At 42.4% G+C, this 19,391-nt stretch overlaps 1 protein-coding gene across 6 annotated transcripts in view; it reads left to right on the top strand.

Annotated features, from left to right (window-relative positions):
* eea1 (early endosome antigen 1) overlaps positions 1 to 19,391 on the top strand; it is a 122,330-nt gene that overhangs the window by 87,745 nt on the left and 15,194 nt on the right. For 4 of the 6 annotated variants that reach the window (XM_068058820.1, XM_068058821.1, XM_068058822.1 and 1 more), the window contains 5 exons: positions 853 to 1,047; positions 1,499 to 1,681; positions 11,515 to 11,700; positions 12,883 to 13,014; positions 16,329 to 16,514. In XM_068058820.1, the coding sequence (XP_067914921.1) occupies positions 853 to 1,047; positions 1,499 to 1,681; positions 11,515 to 11,700; positions 12,883 to 13,014; positions 16,329 to 16,514 (882 nt within the window). The other 2 variants (XM_068058826.1, XM_068058823.1) reach the window with 2 other exon arrangements.

Here is a 19,391-nt window from a genome sequence, read left to right on the forward strand (position 1 = left end):
AAACTACATCAGCCAAACATTTCAGTTGCAGCAGGGAGACAGAGGTTGGCGCCAACAAAGCGAAGACCTGCTTGGATTTGAGAAAAATGAAGGAATTGAATGAAGCTAGATTTTCAATCTCCGCTGAAGAGCATGGGGGCTAGCCCTCTGTTGGTTATCTGCAATGTGGTTCAGGGTGATTCCTGGATGGGTAGTTTGGGATGTCCAGGACTCAAACATTCAAAGCTCCTTTCCAAACCCATGGTTCATTCACTAATGTTCCTCCTTCAGCTGAAAACAGTGATGATGTTGCTTGAGAAGGAATCGGTTCTGACTCAAAGGGTGGGTTACTCGTGTCATCCTCCTGCCCTAATGGTGCCGATACAACAAGGGTAAAGAATGTACTAATTTTGACAAATCTTATTTACATAGAATTGTACAGAATCTACAATACGGAAAATGGCCATTCAGTCCAACTGGTCTGTACCTGAGTTTATACACTACACAAACCTCTCACTTTAATTACCTATTCCTATCCTTGCCCTGTATCCCTCTATTCCCTTCTCCCTTATTTACACATCTAGCCTCCCCTTAAATATATCAATACAATCTGTTTTAAACCATTCCATATGACAGTGCGTTCCTCACTGTGTTTTTAAAAAAAAATCCTCCTAAATGCTTTTGCCAATCTGTTAACATGTTCAGCACTCTCCTACAAGTGGAAACAATTTCTTGTTTTAAAGCCCTCAATCAACATCTGTTTTCCAGCCTGCACTGGGTGCTGTGGTAATGCATTAACAGTAACATGAACTGTTGGGAAGGGAGGATGTGCTGGATGCATACAACTTAAATTAGTGATTGTTCTTGTTTCAGGCTGAGAAGCAGCTGAAAACGAGCACTGACGGACTAACGGCCCAAACCGTTAATCTGCAGGAGGCTTTGAAGGAGAGACAAAAAACTGAGCAGCAACTCCAGTCAAAACTGAAAGAATCACTGGAAGCTCAGGAGCAGCAGAAGAAGGGGTATGAGACCCAGCTGAAAGACTTAAAAATGGAACTTTCTCAAAAGGTATGTAGTTTTGAGACACTTTTTACCAAGTCATATGTTTTTATTAACATTAGGAAAGATTACAGTTCACTAATTTTAATAGTGTCTGGGATCAACCACAAGATGAAGAATCACTTCACCTGTGATTGGAACAGATCCCATGGCACTATTCGAAGAGAAGCAGGGGGAGTTCTCCACTGTGTCCTGGCCAGTATTATTCCCTCAACTAATATCGCTAAAACAGATGGTCTGGGTCATTACCACATTGCTGTTTGTGGGAGCTTGCTGTGCACAAATTGGCTGCCGCTTTCCCCAAAAGTACTTCATTGCCTGTCGAGCGCTTTGGGACGTGCTGAGGTCTTGAAAGATGCTATACAAATGGCCGTCTGTTCTTTTCATGCTCCCTCTCTATTTTTTTGTCTCACCTCTCGCTCTGGCTACAAATTGTCTTTGTTTTCTATTTTCTATACAGGCTGATGCATTACCCAAACTTCAGCAGCAGGTGGCAGAGCTGAGCGAGCAGCTGGCTGTGAATCAAGGGAAGCTCTTTGAACTGCAAAAGGATTATCAAACCTCTCAAAGCAACCTGGCGAAGCTTCAGTCAGATATTTATGGAAAAGAATCGGAACTGTCTTCAACCAGACACGACCTGAAGGTAAATTATATCATTCGCCCCGTTTTTCCAGGGGGAGCGAGGTGGGATTCGTGCACAGGATGCCAGTGGTCTGCAGTATTAACGTGGAGCATGAGAGGCTCTCCTGCTGCTCCTGGCTCCAAATGTTGACCTCCAGCTGCCCCTTTAAGGACCTCTATTCATGCCGTACTTCAGCCTGAGAAAGTCGTGGGAAGAATGGTCAGCGCAAGCTCTAACTAGTTGGTTGTGTCAGCCATGACTCAGTGGATAGCCCTCTTGCCTGAGTCAAAAGGCTGTGGGTTCAACTTCTAATCCAGAGACCTGAGCACAAAAACTTTAGTCTGACAATCCAGTGCAGTACTGAGGGAATGCTGCACTGTTGGAGGTGCTGTCTTTTGGATGAGACATTAAACCGAGGCCCCACCTGCCATCTTGAGTAAACGTAAAAGATCCCAAGACACCATTTCAAAGAGGCACTGGGGAACTCTCTCCAGTGTCCTGACCAATATTTATCCCTCAATCGACATCAGAAAATCAGGTTATCTGGTTTAAAGGCCGGCTTGGGTCTGCAAATGAAACCCAACCCGAGCCTGACTGAACCACATCCAACCCGGCCCGAGTCCCTTAATTTTTTCCCGACCTGAACCCGACCCATTTAGTCTGGCTTGGGTCGGGTAGCCAGCCTTTAATCTGATTGTTTCCTTATTGCTGTTGGTGAGAGTTTGCTAAGTGCAAATTGACTGCTGCATTTCCTACATTACAACAGTGACTGCACTTCAAAAAGGACTTCATTGGCTGTAAAGCACTTTGGGGCATCCTGAGGTCATATACGACACTATAGAAATGCAAGTTTTTCTTTTTCTATTGAAATTGGTTCAGGGCTCACCTTTGAATATTGTTGGTGCTCATTTCAGGCATGTGCTAGAGCCACCTTAAGAAGAAAAAGGCCCCGAACACCCGCACAGATTAGACACTAAAATCAGCATTGGTGGTGATGACTTTCTGCCCCAGTGTTAATTCCACACAATTTGCTCTTTTAGGCAGCTCTATAGCGATGACATTTCAATGACGGTATTAACTCTGTCAATTCCATTGGTGATTCGCTGTATTGCAGCCTCCTGGTTAATAGTGTGCTGTTTACTCTGATAATTCAGGCACCGCTTAGTGCAATGGCACAGAGCATGTTTTCAGTTTAGGTCTTCAAATGATTCTCATTGCTCTGGATTCCTATTGGCTCTCCCATGGGTGGTAATGTCTGCGTGATTGGCAATGGCTGGTGGAACATACCACATTCCTGAGCTGTTTTATTTACGATTGATGTGTTCATTGAGGCCTTTACAACTGACCATGTTTGAGCCAAGTCAGAGTCTCTGTGATGAGCAGCAAACTGCAGAGCGGGGTTAGGGTTCCAGACTTCACATTCTGTGGGCGCAGCACCACAAGATCAATTCAGCGTAGTCATCTCACTGAAAAGAGCCCCAACCCCCACCGTGAGAGTCCCGTCGGTCTCGCCAACTCCCCAAGAGAATCGCCACCCGTCCATGTGTACCAAAGAAACTGGCCTAAAAATGAAATCCGTACTTCCTCACTACCACATCTTTTATCACGATTGTGCAGAATCAGCTGCTCGCTGCACCATCCACAAACCAAACGTACAATAGTTATAAAATAAACTGATGACTGTGGAATGATGACTTTGAATGTTTTGCCAGGCTGTTCACTGATGCAGGTGGACTGTGTGTACTATCTAAAACTGGGGGTGGGAGGTTAGAGGTCTTAAATATAAGATAGTTACTATTAAATCCAATAGAGAATTCAGGGGAGAGTTTATTCTGAGAGCAGTTAGATTGTGGAACACGTCTCTGCATGGAATTGATGAGGCGAATAGTAGAGACGTATTTAAGGGGAAGCTAGATAAACACGTGAGGAAGAAAGGAATAGCAAGATATGAAGATGCGGTGAGATGAGGGAGGGTGGGAGGAGGCGCATGTGGAGCATAAACATCAATACAGACCAGGTGGCCTGAATAGCCTGTTTCTGTGCTTTAAATAACTGCTCTGAATCTGGTGAAAGTTGTGTGCATGCCAGCTGGTTGCTGGGTTTCACTGGGGCCCTGCTGGGATTCTGGTGGTCCTCGCCCACTGACTGTGCATTACTTTCCTCTGTGTAACTCGGTCACATGTGTGACTGGTGTTCTCTGCGTTTAACCACTCTGCCCTCAACTGGTGTTTCTGGGGGATGTTGGAAAACAACTTCGTAGCCTCAGTGCCTCTTCCTTGTGTCCTTGCAGTGAGGGTTGTAACCACTGGTCTGTAAAACTACCTTTACCTTCTAACTCTCGACTGTGCAGCACTTAGACAGAGGAAATGCTTATTTCAAGTTCTGAACAGTCTCCTACATACAGTTCACAGCTTGCTGAGATTATTCGTGCTTTGCCGTTTTCATTAGTTGACCTGTTGTTTGGGCAATTTAACCCATGTTATAGAAAAAAAACTTGTATTTCTGTGGAGCCTTTCTCGACCTTGGGGCGCCCAATACGTTTTGCAGCCAATGAAATATGAGAGTGCATACGAATTAGGAGCAGGAGTGGGCCATTAAGCCCCTCGAACCTGCTCCATCATTCAATAAGATCATGGTTGATCTGATTGTAACCTCAACTCCACATTCATGCCTACCCCAATAACAGTTCATCCCCTTACCTATCAAGAATCTATCTACTCTGCCGTAAACATATTTAAAGACTCTGCTTCCATTGCCTTTTGAGGAAGAGACTCTCAACTCTGAGAGAAAAAAGATCTCCACATCTCTGTCTTAAATGGGCGACCCCTTATTTTTCTTATTTTTAAATAGTGGCCCCTAGTTCTAGATTCTCCCACAAGGGGAAACATCCTTTCCACATCCACCCTGTCAAGACCCCTTATATGTTTCAATCAAGTTGCCTCTTACTGTTCTAAACTCCAGCAGGTAAAAGCCTAGCTTGTCCAACCTTTCCTCATAAGACAACCTGCCCATTCCAGGTATTAGTCTCGTAAATCTTCTCTGTACTGCTTCCAACGCATTTACATCCTTTATTAATTAAGGAGACCAATACTGCACACAGTACTTCAGATGTGTTCTCACCAATGCCCTGTATAACTGAAGCATAACTTTCCTATTTTTGTATTCAATTCCCCTCGCAATAAACAATAACATTCTATTGGCTTTCCTAATTACCTGTTGTACCTGCATACTAACCTTTTGCGATTCATGCACTAGGACACCCAGATCCCTCTGCATCTCAGAGCTCTGCAATCTCTCACCATTTAGATAATATGCTTTTTTTCTTCCTGCCAAAAGGAGCAATTTCACATTTTCCCACATTATACTCCATTTGCCAGATCTTTGTCCACTCACTTAACCTATATATATCCCTTTGTAGTCTCCTTATGTCCTCTTCGCAACTTACTTTCCTACCTATCTGTGTTATCAACAAATTTAGCAACCATACTGTCGGTCCCTTCATCCCAGTCATTTATAGAAATTGTAAAAAGTTGAGGCCCCCGCACTGATCCCTGTGACACTCCACTCGTTACATCTTGCCAACCAGAAAATGACCCATTTATGCTTCCTCTGTTTCCTATTAGCTAGCCAATCTTCTATCCATGCCAATATGTTACTCCCTACACCATGAGCTTTTATTTTCCGCAATAACCTTTAATGTGGCACCTTATCAAATGCCTTCTGGAAATCTAAGTACAATACATCTACCGGTTCCCCTTTATCCACAGCACATGTAACTCCCTCAAAGAACTCCAATAAATTGCTTAAACATGATTTCCCTTTCACAAAACCATATTGACTTTGCCTGATTACCTTGAATTTTTCTATGTGCCCTGCTATAACAGAATTAATAATAGCTTCTAACATTTTCCCTGTGACAGATGTTAAACTAACTGGCCTGTAGTTTCCTGCTTTCTGTCTCCCTCTGTTTTCGAATAGAGGAGTTACACTCTCTATTTTCCAATCTAATGGAACCTTCCCCGAATCGAGGGAATTTTGTAAAATTAAAACCAATACATCAACTATCTCATAAGCCACTTCTTTTAAGAACCTAGGATGAAGTCCATCAGGACCCGGGGACTTGTCAGCCCGCAGCTCCAACAATTTGTTCAGTACCACTTCCCTGGTGATAATTTTCTTGAGTTCCTCCCTCCCTTCCATTTCCTGATTTACAGCTAATTCTGGGATGTTACTTGTATCCTCTATTGTGAAGATAGATGCAAAATACCTGCCCAATTCATCTGCCATCTCCTTATTTCCTATTCTGAAATCCCCAGACTCTCTCTCTCTCTATAGGGTCAACACTGACTTTGTTAACTTTTCTTTTTTAGATATCTATAGAAACTCTTACTATCTGTTTATATATTTCTAGCTAGCTTTCTCTTATACTCTAATTTTTCCCTCCTTATCAATCTTTAAGTCATTCTTTGGTCATATGATTGCTGCTGCCTAGGGGTGCCTTCACTGTAAGGTTATTAATTAATCCTGTCTCGTTACACAATACCAGGTCTAGTGTAGCCTGCTCTCTGGTTGGCTCCAGAACATGCTGTTCTAAGAAACTATCCGGAAAGCATTCTATGAACTCCTCATCGAGACCACCTTTGCTCATCTGATTTTTCCAATCTATATGTAGATTAAAATCCCCCATGATTATCGCCGCACCTTTTGATAAGCTCCCATTATTTCTTCCTTTATACCCCGTCCTACCATGTGGTTACTGTTAGGTAGCCTGTGCACCACTCTCGCAAGTGACTTCTTGCATTTATCATTTCTCATCTCTACCCAAACCGCTTCTACATCCTGGTTTCCTGAACTTGGGTCATCCCTCTCTATTGTGCTAATACCATCATTAATTAACAGAGCCACCCCTCTACGTTTTCCCAGCTTCCCATCCTTTCTAAATGTCATATACCCTTCAATATTCAGGTCCCAATCTATGTTGTCCTGCAGCCATGTTTCTGTATTGGCTATCCGATCGTACTTATTTATTTCTATTTGTGCTATCAGTTCATCTGTTTTGTTTCGAATGCTATGGGCATTCAGATAGAGCCTTTAGTTTTCTCCTTTTATTATTTTGTAACCTCTAGCCTTATCTGCTGATTTACTCTTAGATTTGTATTCTCTGTCCCTTCCTGTCACAGTCTGTTTATCATTTCCCATATTAATACCTTTCTTGCTTTGTCTCTACTCTTTGATTTACCATATCTTCCCAAATTTGATCCCTTACCCCCACTATTGAGTTCACAACCCTCTCTACTTCCCTAGTTATGCAGCTCGCTAGAACACCGGTCCCAGCACAGTTCAGGTGTGGACTGTCCCAATGGTAGCGCCCTCAATTTTCCCAGTACTGGTTCCAGTGCCCCACAAACCAGAATCCACTTCTACCACACCAGTCTTTGAGCCACGCATTCATTTCTCTATTCTTATTCGCCCTATGCCAATTTACACGTGGTTCAGGTAATAATCCAGAGATTATTACCTTTGAGGTTCTGCTTAATTTGGTTCCGAGCTCCTCATATTGACTATGCAGAACCTCTTGTGCTGCCTAAGTCGTTGGTACCTACATGGACCACGATGACTGGATTCTGCTGCCCCTCCCACTGCAAGTTCCTCGCCAGCCCTGTGCAGATGTCCTGAACCCTCGCACCGGGCAGGCAACAGAGCCTTCTGGACTCTTGCTCTTGGCTGCAGAGAACAGTGTCAATCCGCCACACTATACTGTACACTAAACTACACTACCACTACTTTTCTTTTTGCTCCCCCTGCTTGAATGGCTTCCTGTACCATGGTGCTATGGCCAGTCTGCTCATCCATCCTGCAGACCTTGCTTTTGTCCACACAGGTTGCAAGCACCTCAAACCTGTTTGACAATTGCAAAGGCTGAGGCTCTTGCACTACTGTCTGCACAGTCCCTTTACCTGTCTCACTCATGGTCGCACCCTCCTATTCCTCACTGCTGGCCAAAACAGACGATCCTATTCTAAGGGGTTTGACTGTCTACTGGTACACAGTGTCCGTCTTCTGGTGCAAAGAGTCCAGGTATCTCTCCCCCTCCCTGATGTTGTGTAGTGTCTGCAGTTTGGCTTCCAGATCAATAATCCTGATCTGGAGCTCTTCTAGCTGCTTACACTTTCTGCAGACTTTTGAAGTGTCACCAATATTGTAATGTAGGAAATGCGGCAGCCAATTTGCACAGAGCAAGATCCCTTAAACAGCAATGCAATGATGACTAGATAATCTATTTTAATGTTGATTGAGGGATAAATATTGGCCAGGACACCAGGGAGAGCTCCCCTGTTCCTCTTCAGATAGTGCCATGGGATCTGTTACATCCACCTGAGAGGGCAGACGGCGCCTCCGTTTAATGTCTGACGATGAAAGTTGGCACCTCTGACAGTGCCACACTTCCTGAGTACTGCACTGGTGACGGCCTAGATTGTGTGCTCAGGTGCCTGGAGTGGGCAAGAGGGCTGTTCCTGAGCAAATACACCCACATTATGAATAAACTAGCACAATTTATTACTCCAGAAAACTACGACCCAGTTTATAGCTGAATAATATGCTAATCAACAGGCCTGTATCTCTTCACACATGGAAAACATATCAGTTAGAGACTAAGGGACAAGGGAGAATTAAAATTGATGGTTAATTCGCAGTGTAATGAATGCAGCTTGGAATTTTAAATATTTTATCAGCTTTCATTCCATGTGAGCTACATGCACGGAAACTGAATTTGAGGAAAACTAAATCAATCTTTGTGTCGGGGGAGGCAGTTTAAAGTTGAACTGTAATTTTATTGGATTTTTAGACACATTTTTAGTTACACTCGGAAAGATGCCTGACTTAGGTTGTCAAATGATCTGTTAGTGCAAGATTCAGCACGGTGCCTCCTGTCCCCTCACTTGTCACTCCAGGCCCATCTGCTCACTGATGCTTGTGACCTCTGCTCCTGACTCGCCAATCCAGCTTTGCTAAAAGGCTCGCCCTGGGAGATAGATCATCAGGTTACTCATGAGCAGAGGGGCTGATAAGAATTTATTTAAATGCAGAGAGTTGTGATCTGGAATGCACTGTTTAAAGGGTGGTGGAAGCAGATTCGGCAGTAACTTTCAAAAGGATATTGGATAAGTCTGCAGGGCTTTGGGGAAAGGACAACGATAGAGACTAATTGATAGCTCTTTCAAAGAGCTGGTACAGACACGATGGGCCAAATGGTATCCTTCTATGCTGTAAGATTCTGTAAAGAGTGGCAGTAAAAGTTACATTTAAACAGCTTGCATGCCCAAATGCTTGGTAATCCTTTATAATAAAAATAGAGAATCTGTTCATTTGCACAAGTTATCACCAGAGATTTGTGTTCCGTTCAAAATGGAGAGCAGGAGGAGCTCTGTTTTTCACAGAGGATTATGAGCTATATAATATATGACCCGAGTTTGAGATTGAAGCAGAGACCTTATTAACGTTTAAGAATAGGTTAGATCAGTGATTGGAGGAACAGGGGATGAAGGGATATGGGGCTTGGGATACTGCTTGTGAGGGACATAAACACTAAAATGGACCGCTTATGCCGAATGGCCTGTTTCTGTGTTGTAACTTCAGTGTAATTCACGATTTAAAAAAATGACATTTGAACATCATAAAGTTGGGATTTGTACATTCTGGTTAATGGTAAGTGGATATCTGTGCATATTTCAGTAGTTTCTTCAAGTGTTGAATAAATTGTAAACATTATTGTAACTAGGATGTGTTTACATTCTCGAGAACATGAGGTATGGATTTGCCATGATCTGTAAATAAAGGTTGCAGATTTAAAGTGGTTTACAGACGAGCCATTGGAGAGGGTAGGGGAAATGTTTTTACGCAGATTTATGATGATCTGGAATGCACTGCCTGGAAGGGAGCTCTGCTGTCTCTGATTTGTCACATTGCTTGTCTGACATCCAGAACTGGGTGAGCAGAAATTTCCTCCAGCTAAATATTGGGAAGACTGAAGCCATTGTCTTCGGTCTCAACTGCAAACTCTGCTCCCTAGCAAGCAACTCCATCCCTCTCCCTGGCAATTGTCTGAGGCTGAACCACACTGTTCACAATCTTGGTGTCTTTTTGACCCTGACTTGAGCTTCTGACCACATATTCATGTCATCACTCAGCCCGCCCATTTCTACTTCCTTAACATCACCTGAATCCATCCCTGCTTCATTTAATCTGCTGCTGAAACCCTCATACGTGCCTTTGTTAAAGCTAGAGAATTGGCCATTCAAATGCTCTCCTGGACAGCCTTCCGTCTTCCACCCTACATAAAATTAAACTCTACCACCTGTCTTCTAACTTGCACCAGCTCCCGTTCACCCATCACCCCTGTGTTCGCTGGCCTGCCACGCCTCGATTTGAAAATTCTCATCCTTGTTTTCAAATCCCACCATGGCCTTGCCCCTCCCTATTTCTGTACTCTCCTCCAACCCTACAATCCTCAGATATCTGCACTCCTCCAATTCTGGAAGCTCGCGCATCCCTGATTTTAATAGTTCCCACATTGGTGGTTGTGCCTTCAGCTGCTGATGCCCTATATCTGGAATTCCCTCCTTAAACCTCTCCACCTCTCTGCTCCTCTCTCCTTTAAGATGCTTTGACCAAGCTTTTAGTCACCTGTCATAATATCTCCTTATATGGCTCAGTGTCCAATTTTGTTTGATAATGCTCCTATGACGTGTCTTGGGATGGCTTACTACTTAAAGGCCTATATAATTGTATAAAATAAAAGCAAAATACTGCAGATGCTGGAAATCTGAAATAAAAACAAGAAATGCTGGACATACTCAGCAGGTCTGGCAGCATCTGTGGAGAAAGAAGCAGAGTTAACGTTTCAGGTCAGTGACCCTTCTTCAGAACTGGCAAATATTAGAAATGTGAAAGGTTATAAAGCAACTAAAGCGGGGGTGGGACAAGAGATAACAAAGGAGAAGATGTAGATAGGACAAGGTCACAGAATAGCTGATCAGAAGGTCGTGGAGCAAAGGCAAACAATATGTTAATGGTGTGTTGAAAGACAAAGCATTAGTACAGATAGGGTGTTAACGGACTGAAAATTGAACAGCCGCAAGTACAAACATGAAAAAAAGTGGGTAAGCAAACTGAACAAACTAAGATGAAGTAAAATAAACACACAAAAAAAATTTAATGTATAAAAAATAAAATTAAAATGGGGGGCCCATCATGCTCTGAAATTATTGAACTCAATGTTCAGTCCGGCAGGCTGTAGTGTGCCTAATCGGTAGATGAGATGCTGTTCCTCGAGCTTGCATTGATGTTCACTGGAACACTGCAGCAATCTTAGGACAGAGATGTGAGCATGAGGGCCGGGGGGAGTGTTGAAATGGCAAGCAACCGGAAGCTCGGGGTCCTGCTTGCAGACTGAGCAGAGGTGTTCCGCAAAGCGGAATGTATAATTGCAGTTTGTTTCTATTGGAAGTAGATTCAATAGTAACTTTGAAAAGGGAATTGGATATATACTTGAAAAGGAAAGAAATTGCAGGGCTGTGGGGGAAAAAAGCAAGGCAGTGGGACTAATTGGATAGCTCTTTCACAAAGTCAGCACAGGCACGATGGCTGAACAGCCTCCTGTGCTGTATGAATCTATAATCTGATTGAAAGGCCGACTCCTGTTCCTGAAAACTTCTATCTCGGATGTATTCTTTTCTTGTTACTTGGGTAGAAATGCAGAGCAGGTTTGTCTTCGACTTACAGCCTGGAATCTGCTGAGGCAACAGGCCGTTTCCAAGAGGCAAAGGGAATAATGTCAATGTATTCACCTACAGGCTAAAGAGGAGAAGTTGTTCCTGGCTGAGGAGGAGCTGGTTACCAGCAGGAATCAAGTGAGCAGCAGTTACCAGATGGTCCAAGAACTGAAGCAGGCCAAGGCTTTGCTGGAGACAGACCTGGCCAACAGAGAAACCAAGATCAAGGACAAGGAGAAAGCCCTGCTGCAGGCAGAGAAAGAAAAGGTAATAGCTTCAATTAAATTCAGGCTTGTTACAGGAATAATTTATCATGCTGAAACACAGATGGGATAGATATTCCTCCTCTTCTCCTGAGATTTGATGTTTCGTTCATCTGAAGAATCATTACACATCATGTCCCTTCATTCCTCAGATACAGTGTATGGGTACAGCAGTAGGCCATTCAGCCCCCTGAGCCTGCCCTGCCATTCATTTAGATCGTGGCTGATCTGTATCTTAACTCCATTTACCCAGCCATTGCTTTATATTATCCTTCCCCAAGAAAAATCTATCAATCTCAGTCTTGAAAGCTGCAATTGACCCTCAGCATCCACAGACTTTTGGGGAAGAGAATTCCAGATTTCCAGTACCCTTTGGAGAAGTCTTTCCTGATTTCAGTCCTGAATAGCCTGGCTCTAATTATAGGATTGTTTCCCTTGTTCTGGATTCCTCCACTAGAGGAAATAGATTCTCCATATCTACCCTGCCTACTCCTTTTTCTTTTTTAGTTTTTTTTCCAGTCTAGGAATCATTACTTTAAAGTCACTGGAAATATTTCTGTCCAAGTCACTTGCTGTACCTGTGGTTACATTGTCAGTTTGTTTTATAAGCTTTCGAAGGCCCAATGACTGGCTGATGTAATAGGGGCTCCAGCTCGGACATGAGTGGGCAGGTGGTGGCCAGACCCGGGTTTGGAGGCATGTGTCGCCATTGCCTGCGAGAGACCACTGACCAATAATATTAAAACAGCCTAGATTTCAGTGATGCTTTCCCTCCCCCACACCTGGCCCCTGCTGCTCCAACCATGAACAACACACAGCACATTCACAAGTGGTTTAAAAAATGAGGGACGCAGGCAGTTATATCCATGAGTAGTTACTGATTTGGGGCTAATATTGTAGTTTTGTTCTTCGAAGGTTGTCATACATTTGCCTATCGATGTGACTAATACTTCAGGATCTAATCAGCTTCTGTCATTTAAATGTTTAAAAATTAGTCGATTATGTTTTTAATTGATACTTGCTTCAGTGAGCTTTAACCTTCTCAAGTAAAGTTGTAAGTTATTTTACAACTGTTGGAGATAAAATATGTGAAGCCTGGTTACTGTGCTGGGGACTCATTGTGGACAGTTTCTCGATTGTCCAGACAATTTTTAATCTATATAAACCTTTCCCCTCCCCACAAAAGACTTTGAAAGAAGAGGAATTAGCAAAAGATAAACTCAGAAATGACGAGCTTCAAGGGGCCAAGACGACTCTGGAAAAAGAATTGAACAGACTTACTGAGGACACGAGAATCTGCAAACAGAAATACGAAAAGGTGAGTTGAGGAATCGGGCGCTCTGTCTGCAACTGAACGGTACATTAAAACCTGACAAATTTGGCCACTAAGCGGTTGATATATTTTGATGGCTTCATTTTGTGATTGGAGTAACTAGAGAGACTAATCTCAAAATGAGCTGTGTTTGGATTTCCTCAGTTGACCATTTTAATCCAAGAATGTAGTAAGTGCTGACTTGCCTACCTGACCTATTTCACTATACTCGTTGTATTATGAGTTGTCTGGAGCAGGAGTCCACAACCTTTTTGCTTGAGGCTCCCTTCCCATGTTATAAAAGTTCCATGAACCACCCCCCCCCCCGGAACACGAGGTTTTTTTCTGCATTAAAATAAGTTCTACAATTAAACAAAGAGCCTGCACAGACACGATGGGTCGATTGGCCTCCTCCTGTGCTCTGTGGTTCCATGAAAGGTGATCCATCACTGTTATACATTCTGAATACAAATAGGATCATCCTCCAAACAGTTCACCTGGAAGAAATACTCCCTCAGTCCTTCCTGTAATAATATCATGAATCCATTTATAAAGAGCAGGGCTATAAGTTGGATCCTAATGCACAGAAACCCCACCCCAGGCCACCAGATAGCTCAATAAAATAGAAACATTTGATCCAGAAACATCACCAGAACATTGGCAGTATTTGGTGATAGTTCTGGAACATTCCACATGCCAGACATGAAAATCTCCGACAACTGAATAGTTTTTAGATTGAGTTTTTTCGAAATAATATGTAATTTATGCAAAGATTTGATGAATTTTGGCACGTTAAGGTCAGGATCTATACATTAAGGGGGATTAATAGATCTGTCGCACAGTTATTTAACCATATTTATCATCTGGTTTCAAATTCCTAAAATTCACAAGTTTTACTTACAAATCTGTGTTAGAAGCAAAAGGTTGTGTTAACATGTTTGGCAGGATTTTTAATGGTTGTCTTTATTTACTGAGCAAGCGCACAACTAATGTCTTTAATAAATTCACTCGTCTTTATAAACTTAACTGTAGCAGTGTTAAGATAACTGAACAAATTATGTACATTAGTAATCTGCAATTTTAAAATGCTCAATAACTACTGTGCGACTATCAAACCTTCTTTCACAATTAGATAAATATTTAAATCTCCACACTTCACAATAGTCTCAATGATAAATTGGGATTTGCTTCTCACATCTGAAAACTTGCAGAAACATCAAACCAGAAGAAGCGAATATTTCTATGTTATTTGTGAACTAAATGGGATGATGCAGAAGTAGGATGAGCTATACGAGGAGGTGGTTTTGCGGCTTTCAAGCAGAAAATTATAGCATAATGTTTTCAGCCCGTCACTCATTTAACCAGGAAACAATTCATAATATCAAGAAATGTGATGCCATTTCCCATGAAACGTATTTTTACATCAATTGCATGTCCAGAGAGAGAGCAAACAGATCACATTCCAGTGTCTGTTGAACTGTCCCACAAATTCAGTACCTCGATATTGCAATCCTATTTAAAGCTAGGTAGTCTGCGACTGCATTATACGGCCTGACTCCAGATCATTTCATGTGAATTAAGGTAATGTGTAGAATGAAACAAAATGAGTTGCAATAACACACTAAAAAAAAACCATCATTATCACTCAGTGATTTCCTTTTTGAATCACTCTTCACACATTCTGGAATTTATGATTTTATTTAATAAGCAACATTCACTGCTCCCGGAAGTATGTCCGTCTCACAGTGTCACGGGTTGCTGAAAGCCATAGGCACGGCTGGACCAGCAACATAGTGTCCTTCACCCAGACATCAGGCTGCCTCTGCTCAGACAGACCTCTTCATCTCTTCTTTATACACCCATTGAAATCTGTCAGAGACCTTCATCCTTGGGCGGTGTGGGAGGGGCACAGTCAACCCTTTAAAAGAAGCGTCTGTCCACAAAAAGATAATCGGTTCTTGGGAACAGTGCCATTGACAATACACCCAGTAATCACTGAATTCAAAACAATAGGAGTTAACGTGAGATCATTTTAAAAACGATGTGAAAGTTTGGTGGATCCTTTGAAACCTCGTGGATCCCTAGGGGGCCCCAGACCCCCAGTTGAGAAATCACCAAGTGAGGGCATTTTATTCTATAAATGTTGTAATTGCTGTCTGCTCACTGTGTATCCGTCTGAAAATCCTCCTTTAACCTGCCTCTTTTTGGTGTGTGTAGGTTCTATATGGTGGGTGATTTTTTTTTTTTAACCAGTCTATTTGAACTATTGACCATTCCCCCACCGGGGAAATAATTTCTCTATCTACCCTATCAAATTTTTTTTAACATTTCCAACACTTTGGTCAATTCACCCCTCATTCTTCTATACTTGGGTGAATACAAGCCAACTTTATGCAACCTGTCCTCATAATTTAACCCTCTAAACCCTGGTATAATTCCAGTGAATCTGCATCGTACCCACTCCCAGGCCAATATATCCTTCCTGATGTTCCCTGCCCAAAACTGAACACAGAACTCCAGATGGGATCTGACCAAGGCTCTGTACATCTGGAGCATAACTTCTTTCTGCTTATATTCTTGCCCCCTTGAAAGGATGGCCAACAATCCATTAACCTTTTTGTTTGTACTTGTCTACTGGCTTTTAATAATTTGTGCATTTGGGCTCCCAAATCTCTCTCCCTCTCCACAGTTCCTAGTTTCTCACAATTAGAAAATGTTGTGATTTATCTTTCTTGGATCCAGAATGGATGATATACTTGCCACATTGAACTCAATTTGTCATAGTTTTGCCCACTCACTTAATCTGTCAATGTCCCTTTGCAACTTCATACTCCCATCTGCATTATTTACTGACCCTCCTAACTTAGTGGCATCTGCTAACTTAGATATATAACTCTCTTTTCCTTCATCCAAGTTGTAAATATGTTGGAAATTTGAGGCCCCAGAACAGATCCCTGGAGAACACCACTTGTCACATCCCAGCAATCAGAGAATGTTCCCTTTATTCCCACACTCTCTCTTTCCCACTTCCCAACCAATTTCTAACCCGTCAAAAGTTGGCCTCCAGTATTTTAATCTAACAAAATACTAAAAATGGATGCACAACATTCCATCTCGACGCATGTCCGCCTCCTTCTGCACCTTTAAGGTCATCCTTGTAACCCACCCCTTCAACTAAGCTTTTGGTCATCCCTGCTGATATCTGCTCTTTTCTTAGATTGCGCCTTGGGACGTTTATCTCTTAAATAAACGCAAGTAGTTGTTCCATGAGGTTGAGAGTGCACATGTTGAAAAACTGATGGTACGCCTGTGGTTGGCAGGAGGTGACGGGGCTGAAAGAGGCCAAGCAGTTGCTAATTCAGCAGAAGCTGGAGCTTCAGGCTAACGCAGACAGCATGAAGTCAATGCTGGAGCAGGAGAGGAGCAACCACCAGCTCACCAAGGCTAAATTCAATGAGACACAAGCGGACATGAAGAAACACTGCACAGAATTAGAAGCCAAACTGGTTTGTAGCCTAATAGAAAAAAAATGCAAAGAAATCTGAGGCCTTGACAACTTAACTGCACAACTTATTGCAATTTTCTTTGGTGTACCAATGGATAATTGGATTTCTAACTAAGAGGGTTTAAACTAATTTGGCTGGGGGAGGGGTATCGAGATGGAGCATTAGAAAAGGAGATAGGAAGTGCACAGAGTTCGAGGAGAGGCAAACAGCATTAGAATAAAGAGTAGTTCAGAAATGGAAGTGATCAGGCAGGGGGCAAATGCGAAGCTGTCTAAAATCAAGTGTATGTGCGTAAATGCACAGAGCATAGTAAATAAGGTTGGTGAGCTGCAGGCACAAGTTAGCACATGGGAGTATGATATAGTGGCAATTACAGACACCCGGATCAAATAAGAGGAGGATTGAGAACTTAATATTCCTGGCTACAGTATATTTGGGAAAGATCGGGGGGCAGAAAGTGGGGTGAGGGTGGGACTATTGATCAAAGATACTGTTCAAGCACTGGAGAGGAAAGACATAGTTGAGAGTTCAAGGCAGAATTTATTTGGTTAAAATTAAGGAACAACAGGAGCTATTACACTACCGGATGTATAACTTAGCACACCAAATAATGGAAAGGATATAGAGGAGCAACTTGCAGAAAGATGCAAGAATTACAAAGTAGTGATAATGCGGGACTTCAATTATCCTAATTTAGAGTGGGATAGTAACAGTGTAAAGAGGGGGAGGAGCTCCTGAAATGTACATGAGAGAACTTTCTTTGCAGCCCTACGAGGAAGCGCACAATGCTGGATCTAGTTGGGGGAATGAAGTAGGGTGAATGGAGCATGTTTCAATGGGAGAGCATGTGGAAAACTGCTCACAATATCAGGTGTAGAGTAGTTATATAAAAGGAGAAGGAACAATCGAGGATTAAGATCGTGAACTGGAGGAGGACTCATTTGTGAGTTGAGAAGGGATCGGCCACGTGGATTGGAATCAAAGATTGGCAGGTAAAACAGTAAGTTAGCAATGGGAGGTTGTCAAAGACTGGGTAAGTCGAGTCTAGACTGGACATATTCCCATGAGGAGGAAAAGCAACGGCAACCAAAGCAAGGGCACCCTGAATGACTGAAAATGCAGGGATTAAAATAAGACAGAAAAAGGAGGCTTACAACGATAAAAACAGAAAGCGCTGGAAATACTCAGCAGGTCAGGCAGCATCTGTGGAGAGAGAAACCGAGTTAACATTTCAAGTCTGTGTCTTTTCATCAGAACAATTCTGATGTAAGATCAGAGACCTGAACCGTTAACTTTGTTTCTCTCTGCATAGATGCTGCTTGAGCTGCTGGGTATTTCCAGCACTTTGTTTTTCAAGATTTCTAGCATCTGCAGTATTTTGCTTTTGTATTAAGGCTATGACAATGTCGGGTTCATAATTCCGTGGACAACCAAGCAGAATACAAAAAGTACAGGGGAGAACGGAAAAAGAAAAGAAGGGCAAAGAGCGTATATGAGAATAGATTAGTGGCCAACATAAAAGAGAACACAAAAGTCTTTTATAAACATACATAGTAAAAGGGTAGTCAAAGCAAGAGTGGGGCCAATTAGAAGCTTAAAAGATCAACTTGTGGAGGGAGAGGGCATGGCTGAGGTATTAATTGAATACATCTGTAAGGAAGAGGATGCTGCCAGTGTTGCAGTAAATGAGGTGGTGGAGAAATTGGATAGGATAAAAACAGGTAAAGAGAAAGTATCTAAAAGGTTGGCAATCCTCAAAGTAAAAAAGTCGCCCAGTCCAAATGGGATACTTCCTAGGTTACTGAAGAAAATAAGGGTGGAAATGGTACAGACTCTATCCACAATTTACCATTTCCCCCTTGGGTATGGGACTGCTGCCAGAGGACTGGAGGATTCCAAATATTACACCTCTATTCAAAAAAGGGGCAGAGGGATAAACTCAGCAACTACAGGCCAGTGAGCCTAACAGTGATGGGGAAACTTTTAGATATATTAATCCAGGTTGAAGTTAATTGACACTTGTAAGAATATGGGTTAATAAATGAAAACCAGCACAGATTTATTAAAGGTGAATCATGTTTGGCAAAATTGATTGAGTTCGTTGATGAAGTAATGGAAAGGGTTGATGCGGTTCATGCAATTGATTTGTACATGGACTTCCGTGAAAAATTGACGCCCATGGGTTTAAAGGGACAGAGGCTGCATGGATACAAAACTGGCTAAGGGACAGAAAGCAGAGAGTAGTGGTTAACTGTTGTTTAACAGACTGGAGGAAAGTATACAGTGATGTTTCCCAGGGGTCAGTGTGAGATCACTGCTCTTTTGGACTTGGGTATACAGGGCATGATTTCAAAGTTTGCAAATGACACAGAACTCCGAAATGTAGCAAACAGTGAGGACAATATTAACAGACTTGAGCAGGACATAGACAGGTAAAATGGACAGAGACACGGCAGAGGAAATTTAATGCAGTGAATTGTGAAGTGATACATTTTAGTAGGCAGACTGTGGAGAGGCAATATAAACCGATACAATTTTAAAGGGGATGCAGGAACAGAGATCTATGGGTGTATGCATAAAATCTTTGAAGGTGGCAGGACAAGTTAAAGGGTGTTAAAAAGGCACATGGGATCCTTGGCTTTAAAAATAGATGCAGAGAATACGAAAGCAAGAAGTTATGTTAAACCTTTATAGAACCCTGGTTAGGTCCCAGCTGGAATATTCTGTCCAACTCTGGACACCGCACATTAGGAAGAATGTCGAGACCTCTGAGAGGATGCATAGAAGATTTACTGGAATGGTACCAGAGATGAGGGGCTTCAGTTACATGGAGAGACTGGAGTAACTGGAATTGTTCTAATTAAAGCAGAGAAGGTT

Source organism: Heterodontus francisci, chromosome 27 (genome assembly GCF_036365525.1).
Source record: "Heterodontus francisci isolate sHetFra1 chromosome 27, sHetFra1.hap1, whole genome shotgun sequence".
In the NCBI taxonomy this organism is placed as follows: Eukaryota; Metazoa; Chordata; class Chondrichthyes; order Heterodontiformes; family Heterodontidae; genus Heterodontus; species Heterodontus francisci.